The following is a 19,618-nucleotide window of genomic DNA, read 5'->3' on the forward strand; positions in this document are numbered from 1 at the left end:
CAGAGTGACTTTACTTTTTAATTTTTAGGACCCTTCCCCTCACTATCAGCAGAGAAGAGAGGTGAAAGGAATCCAAACCAGCAGGTCTGAGTGACAAAACAGGGCTTGTCTCTGTATTTTCTGTCAATGCAAAAACACTTTCAAAATATGCAGTGAATAAATAAATGTATGAAGGAACAAACAAGCAAGTAAGTACAAGAACAGCAAGGACCTCTGACTACCAACCTCTGAAAAACCGGGAAACGGTTCCTCAGCTGATCTACAAAACAGCTGGAGAAAGAGCACAAAGGAAGACACAGTTGATCCACACCTGCGTAAGAAGTTGAATCAAGAACTAAAGCTTCCCAAGGAAAACCCACTGTACTAAGAACCAAACTTTTCACCTCCCTGTTATCCCACAACCATTTTTCTGCAACCTGACAACTCTGTAATTAGAACCGAAGCCCTTTTGCTGCTGCTTTACCTTCCAAGTGGATTTTGTCTTTTTGCAGTTGCAGGGGATTTCTGCCAGGACTCCCACCATGTAGGGCAGTAAGGACTCCTGCTTGTTGATACGAAACCAAGGCTGGAAAACTGCCCATTTCCCTGTGCTACGTCCCCATTCACAGCCCAGCAACCTTCCCCAACTACACTGGTCTCTCTGAGTTTAAAAACTCTCGAAGAATGCCAGGTAAGAAAAACATACACCCTGGCCAATTAAGAACTAGTCCTCTTTGCTACTATGTGTACTATTTCCTGTCCAATCTCCCTATGTACTAGAAAAGAGAGTGTTTCTGCTATAACACAATTATATGCATTACTGAAATTTCTCATGTTTCACAAAATTCAATACAAGAGTTTTTGGGAAAAATTAATTTGGCTCATTCCACTCAAAACTTACGGAACTTCAAAACACTATCAAAAATAATAATTAATAATCTAGAGAGTTAATCTGGCCACCTAGGCAGGTGGCTCAGCAGAGCTAGTGGCTAACACAGCAGATATTAAAAATACAGAAAAACAATAGGGAGAAAATATGGCAATGCTTTAATAAGAGTAATATTGGCGGGGCTTCCCTGGTGGCACAGTGGTTGGGAATCTGCCTGCCAATGCAGGGGACACGGGTTCGAGCCCTGGTCCGGGAGGATCCCACATGCCGCGGAGCAACTCGGCCCGTGAGCCACAACTACTGAGCCTGCGCGTCTGGAGCCTGTGCTCCACAACAAGAGAGGCTGCGACAGTGAGAGGCCCGCGCACCGTGATGAAGAGTGGCCCCCGCTTGCCGCAACTAGAGAAAGCCCTCGCACAGAAACGAAGACCCAACATAGCAATCAATCAATCAATCAATCAATCAATCAATCTTTAAAAAAAAAAAAAGGAGTAATATTGGCAGGTGCTGAGGGCACAGGAAGAGGCATAATCTGCCCTGAGCCAAGAGCCATACAAGGCTGACTGCACCTGCCTGGGGAGGGGCCAGGCTGGGTGACCCTTGTGATCACCGTCATCTCTCTCTCTCTCTCTCACAGTCACAGCAGCCGAGCTAAGTACTTTGTCCTGTCCTGCTCAAGTTCAAAATTCTTTCCCACTACCTTCGCTCCCTTTGCCTAGGAAGATTTATATAAACCAGCATAACTCTGGCCTTGTTCAGACATTTTGCCCTTTGTGAGCAATCATGTACAAGCTAACACGCCTCACAGAACAGAGCACCCGGAATTCCACGCTGTCCTCAGAGCAGCTGGTCTGGGCAGGGAGAGCATCCTTAGGGAGGTCGCCCGCTCACTGCGGGGCGGATGCAGGTGAAACCAGGGGTGGAGGCCTCGTGAGGCTGGGCATGCCCCATCCCATAACCAGTCCTGTGACCTACGAAAGAAATAATTCCCAGAGAAAGATGTGACCACAGAATCAAACCAACAGAGAAGTGCAAATACTTACATATAATAGGTTGGATAGAGTCCTTCAAAATACCAGCAATGCTTTTTGGCCTCTGTGCACTGGAAAGAGAAGAAAAGCTTTGTCAGTGAAAAGTAGTTTGCATATTGTTGAGAAGATCTCACGAAAAGAAAGAAGGAAGGATGAGTGAATGCAGCTTAAAGTGTGAGAAGCAGGGGTTGGGGGGACGATGAACTAGAGGGCGATCCACCCCCAACGTGACTTGTTATTTCTTCAAAATTTTTAAAAGAGAAGAAAACATAGGAAAACATCTATTTCCCTATAATTTTTCTAGCTTTTCATAGCTCTAAATACAAGGGGGTGGGGGGACTTCCCTGGTGGTCCAATGGCTAAGACTCCGCACTCCCAATGCAGGGGCCCCGGGTTCGATCCCTGGTCAGGGAACTAGATCCCACATGCCGCAAGTAAGAGTTTGCATGCCGCAACTAAAGACCCAGCAGGCTGCAACGAAGATCCCGTGTGCCGCAGCTAAGACCCAGCCCAGCCAAATAAATAAATAAATAAATAAATGGGGATGAATAATTCATTAAAAATGCGGATTAAAAACAATCCATTCAAAAAAAAAAAAAAAAAATCCATTTTTAAAAATGCACATGGTATGATACTTCAAATATCTAAAGAATGATAGAAGTAAATTATTACAAAGATTTCCCCCAACTTTTGGTTTTGAAAGACATTTCCCAGAGTCTTAACATTTCTAGACCTTTATATTTCAGAATACAGCTGACCCTCGAACAACGCGGAGGTTCGGGGTACCCACTGTCCACACAGTTGAAAATTCACGTAGAACTTTGGTCAGCCCTCCGTCCCCACAGATCGTGTAGTGCTGTCGTATTTACCACGGAAAACAATTCAGGTATAAGTGGATCCATGCAGTTCAAAGCTACGTTGTTCTAGGGTCCACTGTCTTCCAAAAGCCATATTCAAGTCGTTGATTCCCCAGTGGGCACCTATGTCTGCCAGACTCTGTGAGGCAGAACTGACCTGACGCATCCGCGGGGGCCCTGCCCTTGCTCATTCCCAGGGAGGAGAAAGACGGAAGAGGGGGACAAGGAGGGACTTCCCCGTGCTTTCCAAGGAAGTTGATGCTGAACTTTCTGGAGGGGAGGGCAGGGCAGAGCAGGTGCGATGCCACCCTGGAGGCTTCAGTATCTCAAACACCTGACAAGTTAGAGGAAGCCAGTGGCACCAACTCCAAGCGAGAGCTCCAAGCAGAAACGCTCTGACCTAGCTGAGCAAGGCTCTTCTAAAACTACTCACTCATGCCATCACTTTAAAAATACACAACTTCCTACCTCCATGATCCACGTTCATGGGCCCCTACCAGCAGGAAAAGGCACAGTGAAAACAAAGCTTTCTTTGGGCGAGGCAGGGACAAACTGTCTTGTCCAGCCCCTACCCCCGCGGGTGTATGGTGATGCCCTCCTCCCTCAGTCTGCCTGACAGCTGTAGAAGTTCAGAAACAGACGCCAAATCTACTGCAGAATGCCAAGGGAGAGGTGAGTTCAAATGTTATGTGTTGGACTTCCCTGGTGGCGCAGTGGTGAAGAATCCACCTGCTAATGCAGGGGAGACGGGTTCGAGCCCTGGTCCGGGAAGATCCCACATGCCGCGGAGCAACTAAGCCCATGCGCCACAACTACTGAGCCTGCGCTCTAGAGCCCGCGAGCCACAACTACTGAAGCCCGCACGCCTAGAGCCCGTGCTCGGCAACAAGAGAAGCCACGACAATGAGAAGCCCGCGCGCCACGGCAAAGAGTAGACCCCGCTCGCGGCAACTAGAGAAAGCCCGTGCGCAGCAACAAAGACCCAACACAGCCAAAAAAATAAATAAATTAAAAAAAATAGCTATGTGTTATGCTGGCTAAATTAGATGAGTTATGAAAAGAGCATGAAACATGGGATTTTTAAAAAATATATATGCTTTAAGACACTCAGAAGCACATTCAGGCAGCCTGAAGTGACCCAGTTTTATTAATGGAAAATGGGTTTAATTTAGACTAGGTTAGCTCTTGTCCAGTTCAAGAAATGAAGTTCAGACAGCTGAAGAACTCAATTTATTTTGGCAAGGAAGAGCAATTTCAGGTGTCTGCCCTAAATTACAACTCATTTCACTAGAGTCTTCTACGATAAACTGAGAAACTGCGTCTTATTTCCAGGTGGCATTTCCAACGTCTCTTCTTCAGTCTCCATCACCACTAGAGACAGACACACTTTCCTGGAATTTGACACTCAAGTTCCACACACAGTCAAGAAACGGTGACCCTGATGCCAGTCCCAAAGCTCAGGACACCAGAGCCCAAGTCCAACACCCCTCCCTTCCTGCTGCCTTGGCCACCCCAAAAAGGCGTCTCAATGGAGACTCAGGGCAACGGGTCCAGATTTTTTTTAAAATCCACTCTCCCCGGCCCAAAGAGATGCCCTAAGTGCCATCACGGAGCTCCTACACAGGCCACCACTTTGCTAGGAGTAACCACGTGGAGGGAGCTGGGATTAACGCTCACACGGAACTTAGAAGAACACCCTCTCCTCCTGGTGGTCCTCCTGGGCCCTCAGATGCCAAGGTCACTAGTTCCACCCACTCTGGCTCAGACCTCCCACAATCCCTTCCCAGCGTTTGCTGGGGTATCCAGTAACTCCACTGGTGCTTGTTGGTTACTCTAACTCAGTTCTTTGCTGATAACCTTTCACCATCTTTCACTAAGCCACTCAAATAAGACCAATTTTTAAAGTGTTAACCCCATTTGTTCCTTTATTAAAGATTCTCTTAACAAAATGCTGCGGCCATATTTCCTGAGACAGAAGAGAAAAATCCCTTTTAAACTGAGCTGCCTAGAAGTTAAGTTCTTGAAATTCGCTAATATCCAGGCAACTTCTTCACTACTTTTGGACGCTGGACTTTTACAACAGCTTTCCTGTAAGGAATGTCGATACTGTAGCAACACGTGTATCTGGTACTTCACAAAAGTTAACACATTATTATATCATTTTACAGCTGGATAATAGGAAGAACACAAGTCACATTTCACTAATCAACCGAAAAACACTGAATGAGGACTGGGGAGCTCTGATCCTTTCCATCGCTGAGCCTCTCCTCCAGTAAACGCTGGTTAACTGCACACCGGGATCAAAGTCGGTTTGCACAGCATCCGAGAGGCCTCGTGTTAAAAATGGAGATTAGGTTCCACAGGTAGGAAGTGCAGAGGGAGATTCCTGCTGGAAGCCACCCAGGATGGAGAGCCGGTTCCTGCCAAGTGAAAATCCACCAGCAGAGCCACAGTTATTAGCCTACTGATTCCAATTTCCAAATCAGCATAAACACCAGGATTCAGGGCGGAGCCAGACAGCTGGAACTTTGCAGATGTGGTCAAAATGGGAGTTTGTAAAGGATGAGTGAGGGGGGGCTTTCCAGAATACTCCCCAACAATGCTGGGCTGTCAGAGGCAACCCCATAGGCAGGCAGATGGCAGCATGGGGAAAAGCAGACAGAGGCACTGTGCCAGGTTCCACGGCACAGGGGCCAGGATGAATCCACCCCACAGAGGAAGGATGGATTAAAGCCTAGAAAACTGGGTTCCAATCCTGACTGCCCCTCACCAGCCATGTCGCCAGTTAGTCTGGATCTCAGCTTCCTTACTTCTAAAACAGGACAGATCGGGGCTTTGTGTCCACCTAGAGGGGTGGGATAGGGAGCATGGGAAGGAGACGCAAGAGGGAGGAGATATGGGGATATATGTTTATGTACAGCTGATTCACTTTGTTATACAGCAGAAACTAACACACCACTGTAAAGCAATTATACTCCAATAAAGATGTTATAAAAAAATAAAAAATAAATATAACAGGACAGACACTCCTCCCTGCGGAATGTATAAGACGGCTTTATGAAGTAACTGAGACTGAATATATCTAAATGCCTGGCCAGACCGGGGTACAGCTCACTAAATCCCACAGCCAGCTAGCAACTCTATCCCGAAATGCGCACCCTGAAGCCAGCTTTCTCAATTCTCTAGAACAAATGACTTCCAAGGCTCATTTTTCCCATGATCATCTATCATTTAAGCAGAAGCCATGCTTCCGAACCTCTTGAGAGCAAAGATTCTAAATATGTAATACCTTACACTTTGGAAAACTCTGTGGTATGCAGTTTTCCAAAATCTCCCTAAAAACAATAAGCCCCTCTCCAAAAATACTTTGAAAAGTAAATATGGGGGGAAAAGAAAATCAATTTCAGGGTTTTATGTCTACCCCTAAAAGTAGCTCTACGCATTCTGCAAAGATACTACCGCGATGTCTCAAAAACTGACCATCTACTGAAACAGAAAACACACTTGTTAGGAGAGGTCAGGTCGGCTACTTTGTGTCACGGATTGGGCGCCCACAATAGCCAGGATGCTCTACCAGGTTCCGGGCAAACGGGAGGCCTTCAAAGAGCTCATGATGTGTCTAGTGGAAGCACTAATAGTACAACCATCTCCCTCCTGAAGAGAGTGTAAAGAGTAGCAACATACAATTTATAAACTACTAACAAAGCAGAAATCTGTGGAATTGTGAGAGAACATCTACTGTCAGAAGCAATCCAAGTGAGGGAACCTAAGCTTTAAACTGGAAAGGCTTGTAAGACATCTGTACTCAGGAAAGAATCCCGGTGGTCTGTTATTGAAGGACTAGGATACCTATAAATGTAGTTAAGCCCTCCTAAGTATAGTTATCCACAGTTAGCCAAGATCTAAATAAGCCCCAAAGAACAAATCCTTGCTAATCCCAAATAATCATCCTCATATTGACATAAATTATTCTACATCTATCTCTACTGCCTATAGGAAGAACCAGGATGCCACTGTTTAATAAAATAGTACATCCTTTTTCTATGGCAAGTTCAAAGAATAGCTGTACCACAATTCTGACCGACTCTGAGAGAAGTGAATCCGCCTGTGACTTTGGGACACGTGGTAGTCAAGAGCAAAGTCGAAGGGATTCAAAGCACTGAGGATTTTATCTAAATCCTACCCCTCCTCCTTCTGTTCAGTGGCGGTTTAGGTGGGATCTTTAGATGAATAGCAAACTGGCAAACGAGGGCTTCACTAACAGAACTAATCCCACTCACACCTGGAGAGTAAGGAGCCTTATTTTACTTATTGTGGTAATAACTTTAGCCAGTCTGTCCGGGGGCCAATAAGCCTACAATTTGCTGTGAAATGGTGCGAAGGCCCCAGGAGAAATCAGCCCGACGACTCTCTCCGTGCTGTGCTGGGACAAGGTGCTGCTTTCACATTCGTCAAAAGCTGAACTCAGATGCGCCTTGAGATCCGGCTGCGTTCAGTTCAGCCCAGTTGGCATGGGCTCCACACTCTGCAGTCTGAAAGAGGGAGCCTCCCAGACGTTGGCGGGTTTTGTGCTCAGGACCAGGGACAGAGGCACGAGGCATGGAGAGGCCTTGAAGTCTGATCAAGAATTTATGGAGGGCTTCCCTGGTGGCGCAGTGGTTGAGAATCTGCCTGCTAATGCGGGGGACACGGGTTCGAGCCCTGGTCCAGGAAGATCCCACATGCCGCGGAGCAACTAGGCCCGTGAGCCACAACTACCGAGCCTGTGCGTCTGGAGCCTGTGCTCCTCAACAAGAGAGGCCGCGACAGTGAGAGGCCCGCGCACCGCGATGAAGAGTGGCCCCCGCTCGCCGCAACTAGAGAAGGCCCTCGCACAGAAACGAAGACCCAACACAGCCATAAATTAATTAATTAATTAATTTTTTAAAAAACCAATAACGCGTAATAAAACCATGCAAAAAAAAAAAAAAAAAAAAAAAAGAATTTATGGAGGGAGCGACAGTTAATTATCTCAAGGTCTCTGAATTTCAAATAATAAATAGGAATGATCATGCTTTAAATTCCTGTATTGGAATTTTAATCAATTCCCTAAGTGTTTATTACTTAATCCTTGGGCTTCTGGACATTCATTTTTTTCAGGAACACATTTCCAAGGAACCTTGGTTTTTTTGTGTTTGTTTTTGTTGTGTTGTTGTTGTTGTTTTTAGAAACAAGAGTATGAGGTTGCTCATAAACATCGTTTATGAAAGGGAAAAAAGCAGAGAAACTCAAGAAAACAGAAATAAAAAATCTTCCAGTGTCTTACAGAAGAAACCACATCAGGAATTCATATGTGGCCAGCAAATAACCAACAGAGATATAGCACTATCTACTAATATCCTGAAGATTCTAGGGTCATGGAGACTATAAGACATAAGTAGTCCCAGCTGCATATCCCTGGGAAAATTCTGTGAACTCTCATAACTTACTCTAAATAAAGCCTCTTTGCTTTATCTGCTTTGGTTTTTCATAAAAGAATGACAGGAGAGCAGATTTCCTCAAGTTCAATTAGATCACCGAAATTAAAGGGAAAATAGAGGAAAGTATTCAAATAGAATAAGATTAATGCCCTTAAACAATAAAGAGCTTATATAATTCAATAAGAAAGGATAAAAATCCCAATAGGAAAAAAATAAAAGTAACAGAAATGAGAATTCTTCAGAGAAGAAACACAAAAGGTCAATAAACCTATTTCAAAAGATGTAGTTCATTAGTAATCAAATAAATGTAAGTTATAATAGTATGGATTTATATATCAAATTATTTAATGAAAAAGAAAAAGACCTAGTATCTACAGTTGATGAGGGCATGAAGGAAAATACATATCACGTAATACTGTTGGGAGTATAAATGTAATGTCTCAGGAGGACAATTTTTCAATATATGTCAAAAAACCTTTGAAATGTACATAACTTAAACAGGGTTATTAACATTTATCCCAAGGAAATAATATTAACAACTGTGAAAAAATATTATTAATAAAAATTGGAAATAACCAAAATTTTCAGAATATGGGTTTGGCTAACAATATTATAACACATCCAAAAGACATTGTAGAGAAGCATACAATAGCACGGGAATAGTTTGCTAAGAAAAATAAAGTCAGTAAAATAGTATATCTAAGATAGTATATTTTTGTTATAAATCATAGGAGAGAGAAAATAATATGAAAAGATACATTTCAAAATACTGGTGATAAATGTCACTTTTAAAAGCAGATCATTTGCAGTCCAATAAAGAATATGAGAGTGGATATAAAGAGATATTGAAATTGAGGAAATATAATTGGTTGACAAAAGTGAACATTATCCAACTAGGAATTAAATAAAAAGTAACAGATAAACAAAGTTTGTGAAAAAGAATATACAAGGCTAGAGGGGGTTACTGAAAAAATACTCACGTAGTCAGTAATTAAAACCGTTATTTATAAAAATTTTAACATCATGGAAAATGCTCATTTTATGCAGTCAGTCTTAAGCACATTACATATACTTGATTTTAACAATATAAAAATAAATATTAATGTATATTCATAGGAAAAAGAATGGGACTATATATAAGCTTAACTTTATAGTGTTATTTTTGGACAGTGTGATTTCTTTGGGGTTACTTTACAAATATCTCTCTGTTGAGTCTTAAGTTCCTCTAACAATAATCAGAAGCTGTTGTGGTAACAGCGGGCACATAACCCTAAATTAGTGCAAAAGACAGGATCCCCTGAAGCACTCAAAACAGGCATGCAGGAGCTCCTGTTCACCTGAACACAAGAGTTCTGAAAACCACGTAATTTTTTTAACATAATTAAAAATAGAAAGCGCAATTTATGAGACTGTCATGTCATCCAAGTTCTAGCTCAACATGAGGTTTAATTTATATACCACCGTGTTGGAAAACCCACACTCCTCCTGTGCTTCTCTCACACACGATGACCACGCTCACAACTCGTCTGACGCCCGATGTGCGTGGGCTTCCCCCTCACCAAGCAATGCTCCGACACCAGCCGGGGGTCCTACAATTCAACTCCATCTGACACTACCTGGAGACAGCGTCAGAGCCCACAGGTTAAGGGCTCAGTCCCCCAAGACTGCCCTACTCCCCTCCCCTCTCGGACGCCAATCGCAAGTCCAGGTTGTCACCTGTGCTTCTGACCAACCAGCTATAGATTGGAGGTTCCCACGACCCCCTCCTTGGGTTCCGTTAGTTTGCTAGAGCAGCTCACAGAACTCAGGGAAACATTTTACTCGCTAGATCACTGGTGTATTGTAAAGGGATATAACTCAGGAGCAGCCAGACGGAAGCAACGCATAGGGCAAGGTATGGGGGAAGGGAAGGGCACAGTTTCCATGTTCTCTGTGCACCGCTCTTCCCGAATCTCCACGTGCTCACCCTGGAAGCCTGTGAACCCCATCCTTTTGGGTTTTTATGGAGGCTTCACTACACAGGCATGATGAAATCATTGGCCATTGGTAAACAGATTCAATCTCCCGCTCTTGTCCCTTCCCCTGGAGATCTGGGGGTGGACTGAAAGTTCCAATACCCTAATCACATGGCTGGTTCCCCTGGAAGCAGCCCCCACCCTTAGACTACCTACCGGCTTTCCAAAAGTCACTCCCTTGACCTAACAGACACATTTACAGGGATATATATTTCTCGCTATAAGTCACAAAATCACAGCCATAAAAGTCACTCATTTTCTTTCTTTTGTTTTTTTTTGGGGGGCCTGAGCTGCACAGCTTGTGGGATCTTAGTTCCCTGACCAGGGATTGAACCCAGACCCTCGGCAGTGAAAGCATGGAGTCCTAACCACTGGACCGCCAGGGAATTCCTAAAAGTCACCCATTTTCAATGCACAGTTTGCTGAGTTTTAGAAGTTTACGCAGCTGTGCATACAACACCACAATCAAGTTTTAGAACATTTCCATCCCCCGCAAAAGTTATCTCATTTCCTTCTGCAGTCAAGCCCAGCTCCCACTGCAGCCCAGGCAACACTAACCAATTCTCTATCTCTATAGCTCTGCCTTTTCTACAAGGTTCAAGTAAATAAGAATCACACAACTTATAGTCTTTTATGTCTGCATATGTCCATCAATGTTGCATTTATCAGCAGTTCACTCCTTTTCAGTGCTAAATAGTATTCTATTGAATGGATACACCACAATTTGGTTATCCATTCATTTGGGTTGTTTCCTCGTTTTGGCTACTATGAATAAGGCTGCTACGAACATTTACATGCAGGTCTTTGTGTGGACATGTGTCTTCATTTCTTGGGTAGATACCTAGGAGTGGAATTGTTGGGTCATGTGGCAACCCGACTTTTAACTTTTTGAGGAACCTCCTGTTTTCCAAGCAGCCGCACTATTTTACATTCCCGCCAGCAATGTATGAGTTTCCAGTTTCTCCACATTTATCATCCGGTATTGTACTGGTATCCCACTGTGGTTTTAACTGGCATTTCCCTAATAATGAGGTAGAGCATCTTTTCACACCAGCTCAATTGTAAGGTAAAAATAGCAGCCGCCATTTATGGAGAACCTATTATCCTCCAGGGGCTTTTCATATGAAATCTCATTCAACAGCGTAACAACCCTGGGAATTAAGTAGCTTATGTACTTACAGATGAGTAAACTATGTATCGGAGAGGTGAATTAACTTGGCCAAGGTAACACAAGAAGCAAGCAGAAAGCTGGGTTTGAATGAGGTCAGTCGGTTTCTAACGTCTGTGCACTTTCTCTGGCAGCATATAGACGTTGCCGTTTCCTGTGCCACAATAATCCATAATCTCATTCTTTGGGATATCGGACACATCTCTCACAAGGAGTCAGCATGAGATTTATTTTAGGCATCATTTCACTGTCTAGAAGAAAACTAAAATGACAATTGAAACCACATGGAAGAGCCCACCTCCATCTCCTTTTACGGGTTATTAGGGATTATACTTCAGCTATCTCAACTACCACTTACTGCATCTCTGAGAGCAAAATCAAAACAAAGGTGCTCAGAATGGCTGACCTGCCATGAACCACCACAAACCAAGGGGGCCCAAAGCCCGTCTTAGAGGCAAACCACAAAACCACCCCTCGTGCCCTTAGAAGAGAGGTCTTAGCTTCTAAAAATACTCAGAGGTGCAACTTTGGGGCACAAAACAACATGAAATGAATGCATGGACTGCAGCCAAAAGGGTTTATGTGACAAATTTTCCAAATGCCCCAAAACATAATTCATTCAGAAACTGACGACTAGGAGATTTAATTAGAATGATCTGAAAGCAGTGATAACAGATGGAAACAGCAGTGCTACTGTTATTTGCTGGCAACAAACGAATATAATCAACCTTGGTTATGGGCTCAATTCCAACAAAAGCACTAAAGAAAGACCAGACTCTCCCTAAGGGCCTAATCCAGGAAAGGCACCCCTTTCAATGGCACTGCCCAGAGCTCAAGAGCTGCAAGGCCAACAGAGCAGCTCTGCAACCGCGGGGCCGGGGGGCAGGGGACACGCTGCTTTAATGACCTCATGGGCAGTGAGTGAGAATGTGAGAAAGGTCTGCTGTTTCCAACCACATCACACAGTCCCCCCAAATGGGATAACAGATATATACTGGGCCTAAGTCCTTACCAGCAGACCCAAAACTTAACCACCAGACAGAGGAGAAAATAGCAACTTCTCAACTTGTGTGGAGAGGAATGCCTAGAAAGATTAGTAACCGCAGCAGCTTTGAGAGCAAAAACTTCAAAAAGAGTAGATAAGGATTCCCTAACTTAGGTTGTGTACTGCCCTCCCTATTCGATTTATATTTTGGAAGGAACGTGTGTCGGATTGTGTGATGACAGACTGGTTTCTAGAAGTCTGGCTTCTAACTGTAAGGAGGACAAGAGAGTGAAAAGAGCTGAGATTTGACGCGGCTCCCCACGGTCAGAGGCGATGTGACCCACCCCTCACCCTGGGGCAGGAACCTGCGGCCCTTTGCTTGTGCCCCCAAGTCCCGTCCTGTGCCCTGTTCCTCCTGCGGCTTCGACTTACCAGGTGCATCCCCATGCCGACCCCACGGCAGCTGCCACTCCTCCCTCAGGTCTCAACTTAAACGTGAAGTTCCTCCTAGATCTGAATCTACCTGGGAGGACTCTGCTGAACTGACCGCCCCAGTGCCGTCTGAGCCCCATGCGGGCATCTCCTGGACTCTCCTCTCTCCAGGAAATGCACAACGAGCGCAGTGCTTGGCGTTACCCGCTGTCACCACCCAAACAGGAGGGCAGGGACACGTCGGCATGACCTCACACTTGGCCCTTGCAGGCATACGGTGCATAACGTATGAGTTTAAAAAGTGAAAAGAAATATGCCCTGAAACAGTCCAGGGCACGTAGTCTGAACGACCTGCTTGCCCACATCTGACAGCGGCTACACTCAACTGATCTCATGGGGACATCACCCTCTTGATGCTCTGTTTTGGGTGCCGCCTCACCTTTTCTCCTACTGAGGGAGTGGGCTGGGGTGGGCTGGGGGAAAACACCCACAGGGAGGAGGACAGCAGAACTCAGGTCAAAAAGGAAAGCAATTCTTTAAGTATCGTAGACAGCCATGGCTTTCCGCCCAATGCAGCATATTTCTGGAAGAATGTCAGCAAACTTTTTATAGCTCTGTCTCCTAGCTCTGTCAGCTATCAGTTCTAATAGCTGTCACTGTGTCCTGCTTTTTAAAATCTGTGATGGAGATTGTTTTGTATGGCTTTTTTTTTTTTTTTTTTTCCCTTAAGGGAACGGGGGATGGAGAGAGAAGAGGAAGACCATCTGGTGGTAAAAAAGCAAATGCAAGCAGATGACAAATTCCACTGGTGGACTCAGCTTCAATTCTCATGCAATTTTCTCCTCTGCAGTCCTGGCAAGGACAAGGTCCTGCAACGGTCGCCTGCAGCACGTGCCGATTCTACCCCCGGGGCGGGCAGCTGTTTGGGAGGCTGGGGCTGCCCACAGCCTCACGCTGCATCTCTGCCTCCGTCTGTCATTCAGAGTCCGATGTTCAGGATTGCCCCCAACTGGCTTTCTGCTTCTGAGTTTGCTCTGCAGTTTCCCCAAGTCTGACCTCAAGTCCCCCACGTTTCTCCAGTGCGGCCCTCTTGCGGGTGTCCTGAGCACAACACAGGCCAGAATACAACGCTGTGCAGGGTTCTCTCCTGAGCCGGGGACCTTTCTCCACCTGCCGCCTGGCACCCTGACCCCGTGCCTGCTGGAACCTCACGCTAGCATCCCAGCAGAGCCTCCACCGCCTCTGGCCCCTCGGGCTCCTAGCTGGGAACAGCAGCACCGCCCAAGACAGCACTCCAGCCCGCCAGGGCCAGCTCCTCCCCACCCACCTGGTCAGCGAGCCTGGTCTGGGGCCGGGAGATGAAGAGCGAGCGTGTGTGAGCTTGCCCGTGGTACAGGAGGGGATGAAGAAGACGAGGAGAGGCAGGTGGAGACCAGCGGGGACAGGAGAGCGGGGCCCCAGGCTGGGCAGGCTCCTGCATCCTCAACAGCCCGCATGACCTCCTGCACCCCGGGAGGCCAGGCTCGGGGCGCTGCTGGCACTGCACCTGCCTCCCTCCCTTCTCACGAGACTTTACAAGGCTCAGGTGGCTACCCAGGGCTCCGCAGAGGACAACCCAGAGGGAAGGAGAGCAAGCACACCAACTCCCTGCTTGCGGTTCCCTGGTGAACCCCATTCATTGCACGTTTCTTTCTTTTCCTTTTTCCTGGAGGTCACAAAACCCTTCCTTCTGAATATAATTTGATCCCGGACAGGATTGCATATATATCCTAGACAGAACAAGCAAAAGTGGTGGGGCTCAGAGAGCCTGGCCTGTACCGGTTTCCCCAGAAACCCTGAAAATGCCTCACTGACAGATTAAACTCCAGACAAGCAGGGAAGGTCCTGGCCACGGCCCCCAGCCCGCTAGACCTCCAATCTCTGCCACTCCACAGCCACCCTCCATCCCCTGCCATCCACCTGCCTCTAGATGGCAAGCTCCTGAGGGCAAGTCTAGATCTTCCTTATCTCCACCTGCAATGCTCTTCCCTGCAGTTCCCAAGGTTTGGGGCCAGGCTCAGTGTCGCGTGGATGAAAATTGCCTGAACTTTCAGAAAAGGAGATGTTAGTTTTCTCCTTGGGGCTCTAAATTTTACTAAAATCATTAGCACAAAAAGTTTCATTTGCATTCTCTTATTTGGTCCTAAAAGTGTTGTATGAATGGGCCGGCTGCTGAGGCTGGAGGCGTGCTTAGCGTGGGGTGGGCCGTCCCATGCTGTGATGGGGGGGGGGGGGGGTGGGACGGACTGTCCCTCTTACATCAGGGAGTGCGTGGCGCCCACCCAGCAGCCGGTATGAGGCTGTCTCCAAGTGCCTGTGTGCTTTCCGTGTGAGGCCCACTCTTTCACACCCTTGCCCACCCACTGCTGGGGTGCTCTCCTCCTGCAGACCAGGCGCCTCGGGAGTTTAGGGGTCCTGTCACATCCGCCCTGTGACCGCCAGTGTCTGGCCCAGGGCAGGGGTTCAGGAAACGCTTCTGTGGAAATGCTCACGTATCCTCCTCCTCCTCCTCTGCCTGCTCAAAAGTTTTAATTTGATTTGACTAAACACACCGCAGTTTGGACCCCGGCCCTGCTCACTTCCCAGTTAACACCGAGGCAACGACCCTCAGCGCAGCGAGGGCAGACAACTTCAAAGCCCAACGTGCTGTGAGGGAACAAGGAGGGACAAGATCCCGGCGCGTCTCCTAAAGAAGGGCGTGAGTGATGGGAAGGCACGTGGCGTGGGCAGGACTGAAGAGTAAGACTGACGTGAAAACAAAACACCGTTAGTGGAGGACACTGGCCGGGGTGCTGGGGAGAGTGACGCCAGGGCAGCAGTTCTGACGACTGTCGGGCAGGGCGTCAGCAGCAGGAAAGGCACGCTTCCCCCCAACCCCATCCCGGGTCAATGCAGGCACACCGCGCTGCTCCCCGCAAGACGGGAAATGCACTCGAACTCCCCAGAACTCTCACAGAAAGTGAACAGAATAGAATTCATACAGTGTGAAATCCACAGCTCTTGCAGCAGAACTGGGGACGGAGGCAGGAGAACTGGGGGCAGAACTGGATTTAAAGTTGTGTCTAAGAAGTGTGGAGGGTTTAATAGAAACTCCAAGTAGTCAGAAACTTGTGGAGGGAGGGGACTGGCCATTTTCTGACAGCCGACCGAATGTCGATGGTGAGTCAAAGACCTTTCAACCTAACCCTGTCTAATTCCCTGACTGGGAGGGGCTGTCAGGACCCTCTTCCGGAGCCAGCTGGACCCGTGGGGAGAAAGGCTGCTCCCCCACAGTCTATCTGTGTGCCCTGAGCACCCACAGTGCTCAGCAGAGCCATGAAAGACAAGCCATGCACCTCTCTCAAGCCTCTCTAAGGCGAGGCAGCTAGCTCAGCTCGCACTCTCGCTCGCACATCATTCCTGAGGATGCTTTCACTATGCGAAAATCGAGGGACTTCCCTGGTGGTCCAGTGGCTAAGACTCGGCGCTCCCAATGCAGCGGGCCTAGGTTCGATCCCTGGTCAGGGAACTAGATCCCACACGATGCAACTAAGAGTTAGTTAGCGTGCCGCAACTAAAGATCCCACATGCCGCAACTGAAGGTACCACGTGCGGGAACGAAGATCCCACGTGCCGCAACTAAGACCCGGTACAGCCAAATAAATAAATAAATAAACATTTAAAAAGAAAGAAACTCGACATGAACCAAACCCAGCAGGGAAGAGCGATCAGGCCATCCGCTTTTGAGCAAGTAGAGGCATACTGTAAGTCAGACAAAGTAACCTCGCGTTCGAGTTTTGGGGAAGATAAGGTACAACATCCGAACAACACTCTTCTTTCTGAGAAGAGACGCCCAAACTTTGCGCCAGGCTTCAGCAAACTCAACCATCAGCCCTACGACCACCTGAATGGATAAGGATATCCTGTGTTCAGTTCAGCATCACGCTGGGTGCCAGGAAAGACACAGAGCAAAGAAGCACGGTCAGTGGCTGGCCCACAGTCACCTGCCATCGACAGGCCACACGAACGAAACCAATTACAGATCGACCATAAATAAAACACTGACTCCACTCATATCCTCATCCGTTAAATGCAGATAATAACATCTCCCTCGCTGAGGGTATTATAAAGACTCTATGAGCTAATATGTGTAAAAGCGTGAAAATGGGACTGCCACCCTCTCCCTGGCCATCAAGAAACAACCACCTTCCTGTATCTTCCAGGTCTTCTCCCACTGCTCCAAACCATTTAACGAAACTCCAACTCCCAAACTATCCACAAAAGTCCATCCTCCCAAAACCCACTTAGTGAGTGCTAGTAAGTGCTGACTGCCACGCCAGGTACTAGGGGTGGGGGGGCAGGGGTTAGATGGAGCAGGGCCATCTCCTGTCTACACCCTTCGTTTCTTTTGCTAGCTCTTCACAAGCCAACGAGGAGGTCGAGAGCTCTGCCTGGAAAACTGCAGGTCCGAGCAGGGAGGCTCGCACAACCAGACGCAATCGCCCAACCCCTGTCCGGCTCAGTCAGGCCAAGCTACCCCCTGCCACGTCCCCACACGCCCGGACCCTGGGCTTCAAGACACCTGTCCTCACCAGCTGACATGGCAGAGAGCTTTTACCGCTGATCCACTCTGCAGACTGTATCTCCATCTAACTGTGAAAGTGCTTCTAGAAGAGGAAACGTTGCGAAGTCTATTCCTGTAGACCACAGAGAGTAGGTGCTGCTCACCACTTCTGCCCCCGTGCTCTCCGCACTCGGGACAGCTACCTGTGTCCTGCTTGGGCCTGCATTCTCTAACCAAGCTACTTCCTCCAGCCTGTCTGCAAATCTAGGCAAAGATTTAGCCAAGGGTCCTTCCAGCCTCCAAAGTATTACAAAGACGCAAAGTGTTAAGTTCAGCACCCCAAAACAGACGATACGTTTGGGTCCTTTTCTAACTTAATGCTCCAGTATCTTCTCAAAAACAAAATCTGAATACAAGTCTCTCCTACCAGGCCGCACCCAAACCATATACAACAAACCAGCCTACGATCCAAAGCCTCACGATTCCACGGCCCAGCTGAGAATCACTGTAAACCAGGACCTTTCATGGTTTAAGGGCAAACATAATAATCCATTAATGTAAACTTGCAGAAGAGCAAAAGATAGACACTTGCCCAAGAGTTTCATGGGGCGCTGTGTGTAATAACAAAAAGCTAGAGACTACCTAAATGTCCATCAAAAGAGAGCAGATTAAGAGAGTCGTGATCATTCATATAAAGGAACACTCTGCAGTTCTAAGGGGAATGTAGTAGGTCTGTGCATGCCAACATGGAAACAGTCCCAAGCAATAGCTCTTATGAAAAAAGAAGAAACAAGATGCAGAACACTGTGTATAATATGATCCCATCTGTGTGCTTTTAACAAGGTATCTAGTATATACATTTTTAAAAAATTCAGAGGGCAGCAAAAGAAACTTAACAGTAGCTACCTCTGCAGAGACTCTAGAGTTGGGGAGGAACTGGGGAGGGAGAGAGGCCCTCACGTTCCGTTTCATACCCCTTTTTAACCATATAGGTGCATTCATTTTGTTTTAAAAAAACCCATCAAATCAATTCTCTATGAAACTATGGGACAGGATCAACATAGATGAAATCCCCAGATAATTTAAGAATGCCATTTCAGTTCATATCCACCACTTTTCAAAAAGCTCCAAACTGAATTCAATTTTTCCCTATTTTTCCCTATTCATCTCTCTCTGCCCGTCCTTAAAACTAATGAGCCATGAAACGGCCAAATGTGAGTCTGAACGGAAGAGGAAAAAAAGGCTCTAATTCACATCTGGATAATCAGCTCTTCATGAGCAAGGGCCACAGCCCACTGAGACCAGCCTTGGGCAGAGCTCATGTTCTCCCTTAACAGACTGCGGGGTCTAAAGGAGGACGGCCGCCCCGGGCACGCCGCCTTGATCCTGGCACAGTGAGGCTCATAGGCGGCCTCAATAAATGGACATGAAACTGCACACACACAGCCCTCATGCGGTGCAACAGCTACTGAAAAGAACACTGATGAATGAGCACAGGTACAGCCCAACTTAGACAGAGATCGCATTTCAAAAGTCTACTTCTAAACTGATGATTTAGAATTTAGGACCCGTTTTCTCACAGAAATAATGGTATATATGTGGCTAAACTTCCTGGCTAGCCAACCAATTCCTTCTTAGCTCATGAAATAAATGAACTCCCCTCTGTCCTTGTGACTGGCTCAGAACTGTCTGCTGGGGACCCCCGTCCGTGCTTCCTCAGCCCGCCTCCCAGCAGGAGTGGAGCGCCCCTGCACTGGCTACAGCGCTGGAGGTTCACCAGCCTCGAGGACCAACTCTCTTCCAGGTTCCACCTGCTGCCCCGCACCAACCTGAGGCAGAGGCTGAAAAAGGAAGATTTAGGGAAGCCCGCCTGAAGGCAACTGATCCCTCCAGACACCGGAAAGGTCCTTGCCTCCAGTGTGGCTTTGATATTGAAAACTCATTACTGATTTCCCTGCCGAGATGCATTTGGACAGAGTCCATGCCGTTGCCACACAGCTTTGTCCTATTTATTTTTATGTCTGACTTTGATCTCAGAAAAGGTCTGAGGAGACTATAGAAATAAATGCCAATTAAAAACACAAGGCAAAGACACCAAAAGCAAATGTATCAAAAGAAAAAACAGATAAATAAACGGGACTATAGCAAAATTTAAAACTGTTATGCTGGGACTTCCCTGGTGGCGCAGTGGTTAAGAATCCACCTGCCAATGCAGGGGACA

The 19,618-nt window shown here is 46.9% G+C and overlaps 1 protein-coding gene across 2 annotated transcripts in view; it reads right to left on the reverse strand.

Moving 5' to 3' along the window:
- The window catches only part of VOPP1 (VOPP1 WW domain binding protein), a 97,531-nt gene that overhangs the window by 51,125 nt on the left and 26,788 nt on the right, over positions 1-19,618 (reverse strand). For both annotated transcript variants that reach the window (XM_068550246.1, XM_068550247.1), the window contains exon 2: positions 1,912-1,970. In XM_068550246.1, coding sequence (XP_068406347.1) covers positions 1,912-1,970 — 59 coding nt within the window. The remainder of the gene's footprint in view (positions 1-1,911; positions 1,971-19,618) is intronic.

This window comes from Eschrichtius robustus, chromosome 8 (genome assembly GCF_028021215.1).
Source record: "Eschrichtius robustus isolate mEscRob2 chromosome 8, mEscRob2.pri, whole genome shotgun sequence".
Classification (NCBI taxonomy): Eukaryota; Metazoa; Chordata; class Mammalia; order Artiodactyla; family Eschrichtiidae; genus Eschrichtius; species Eschrichtius robustus.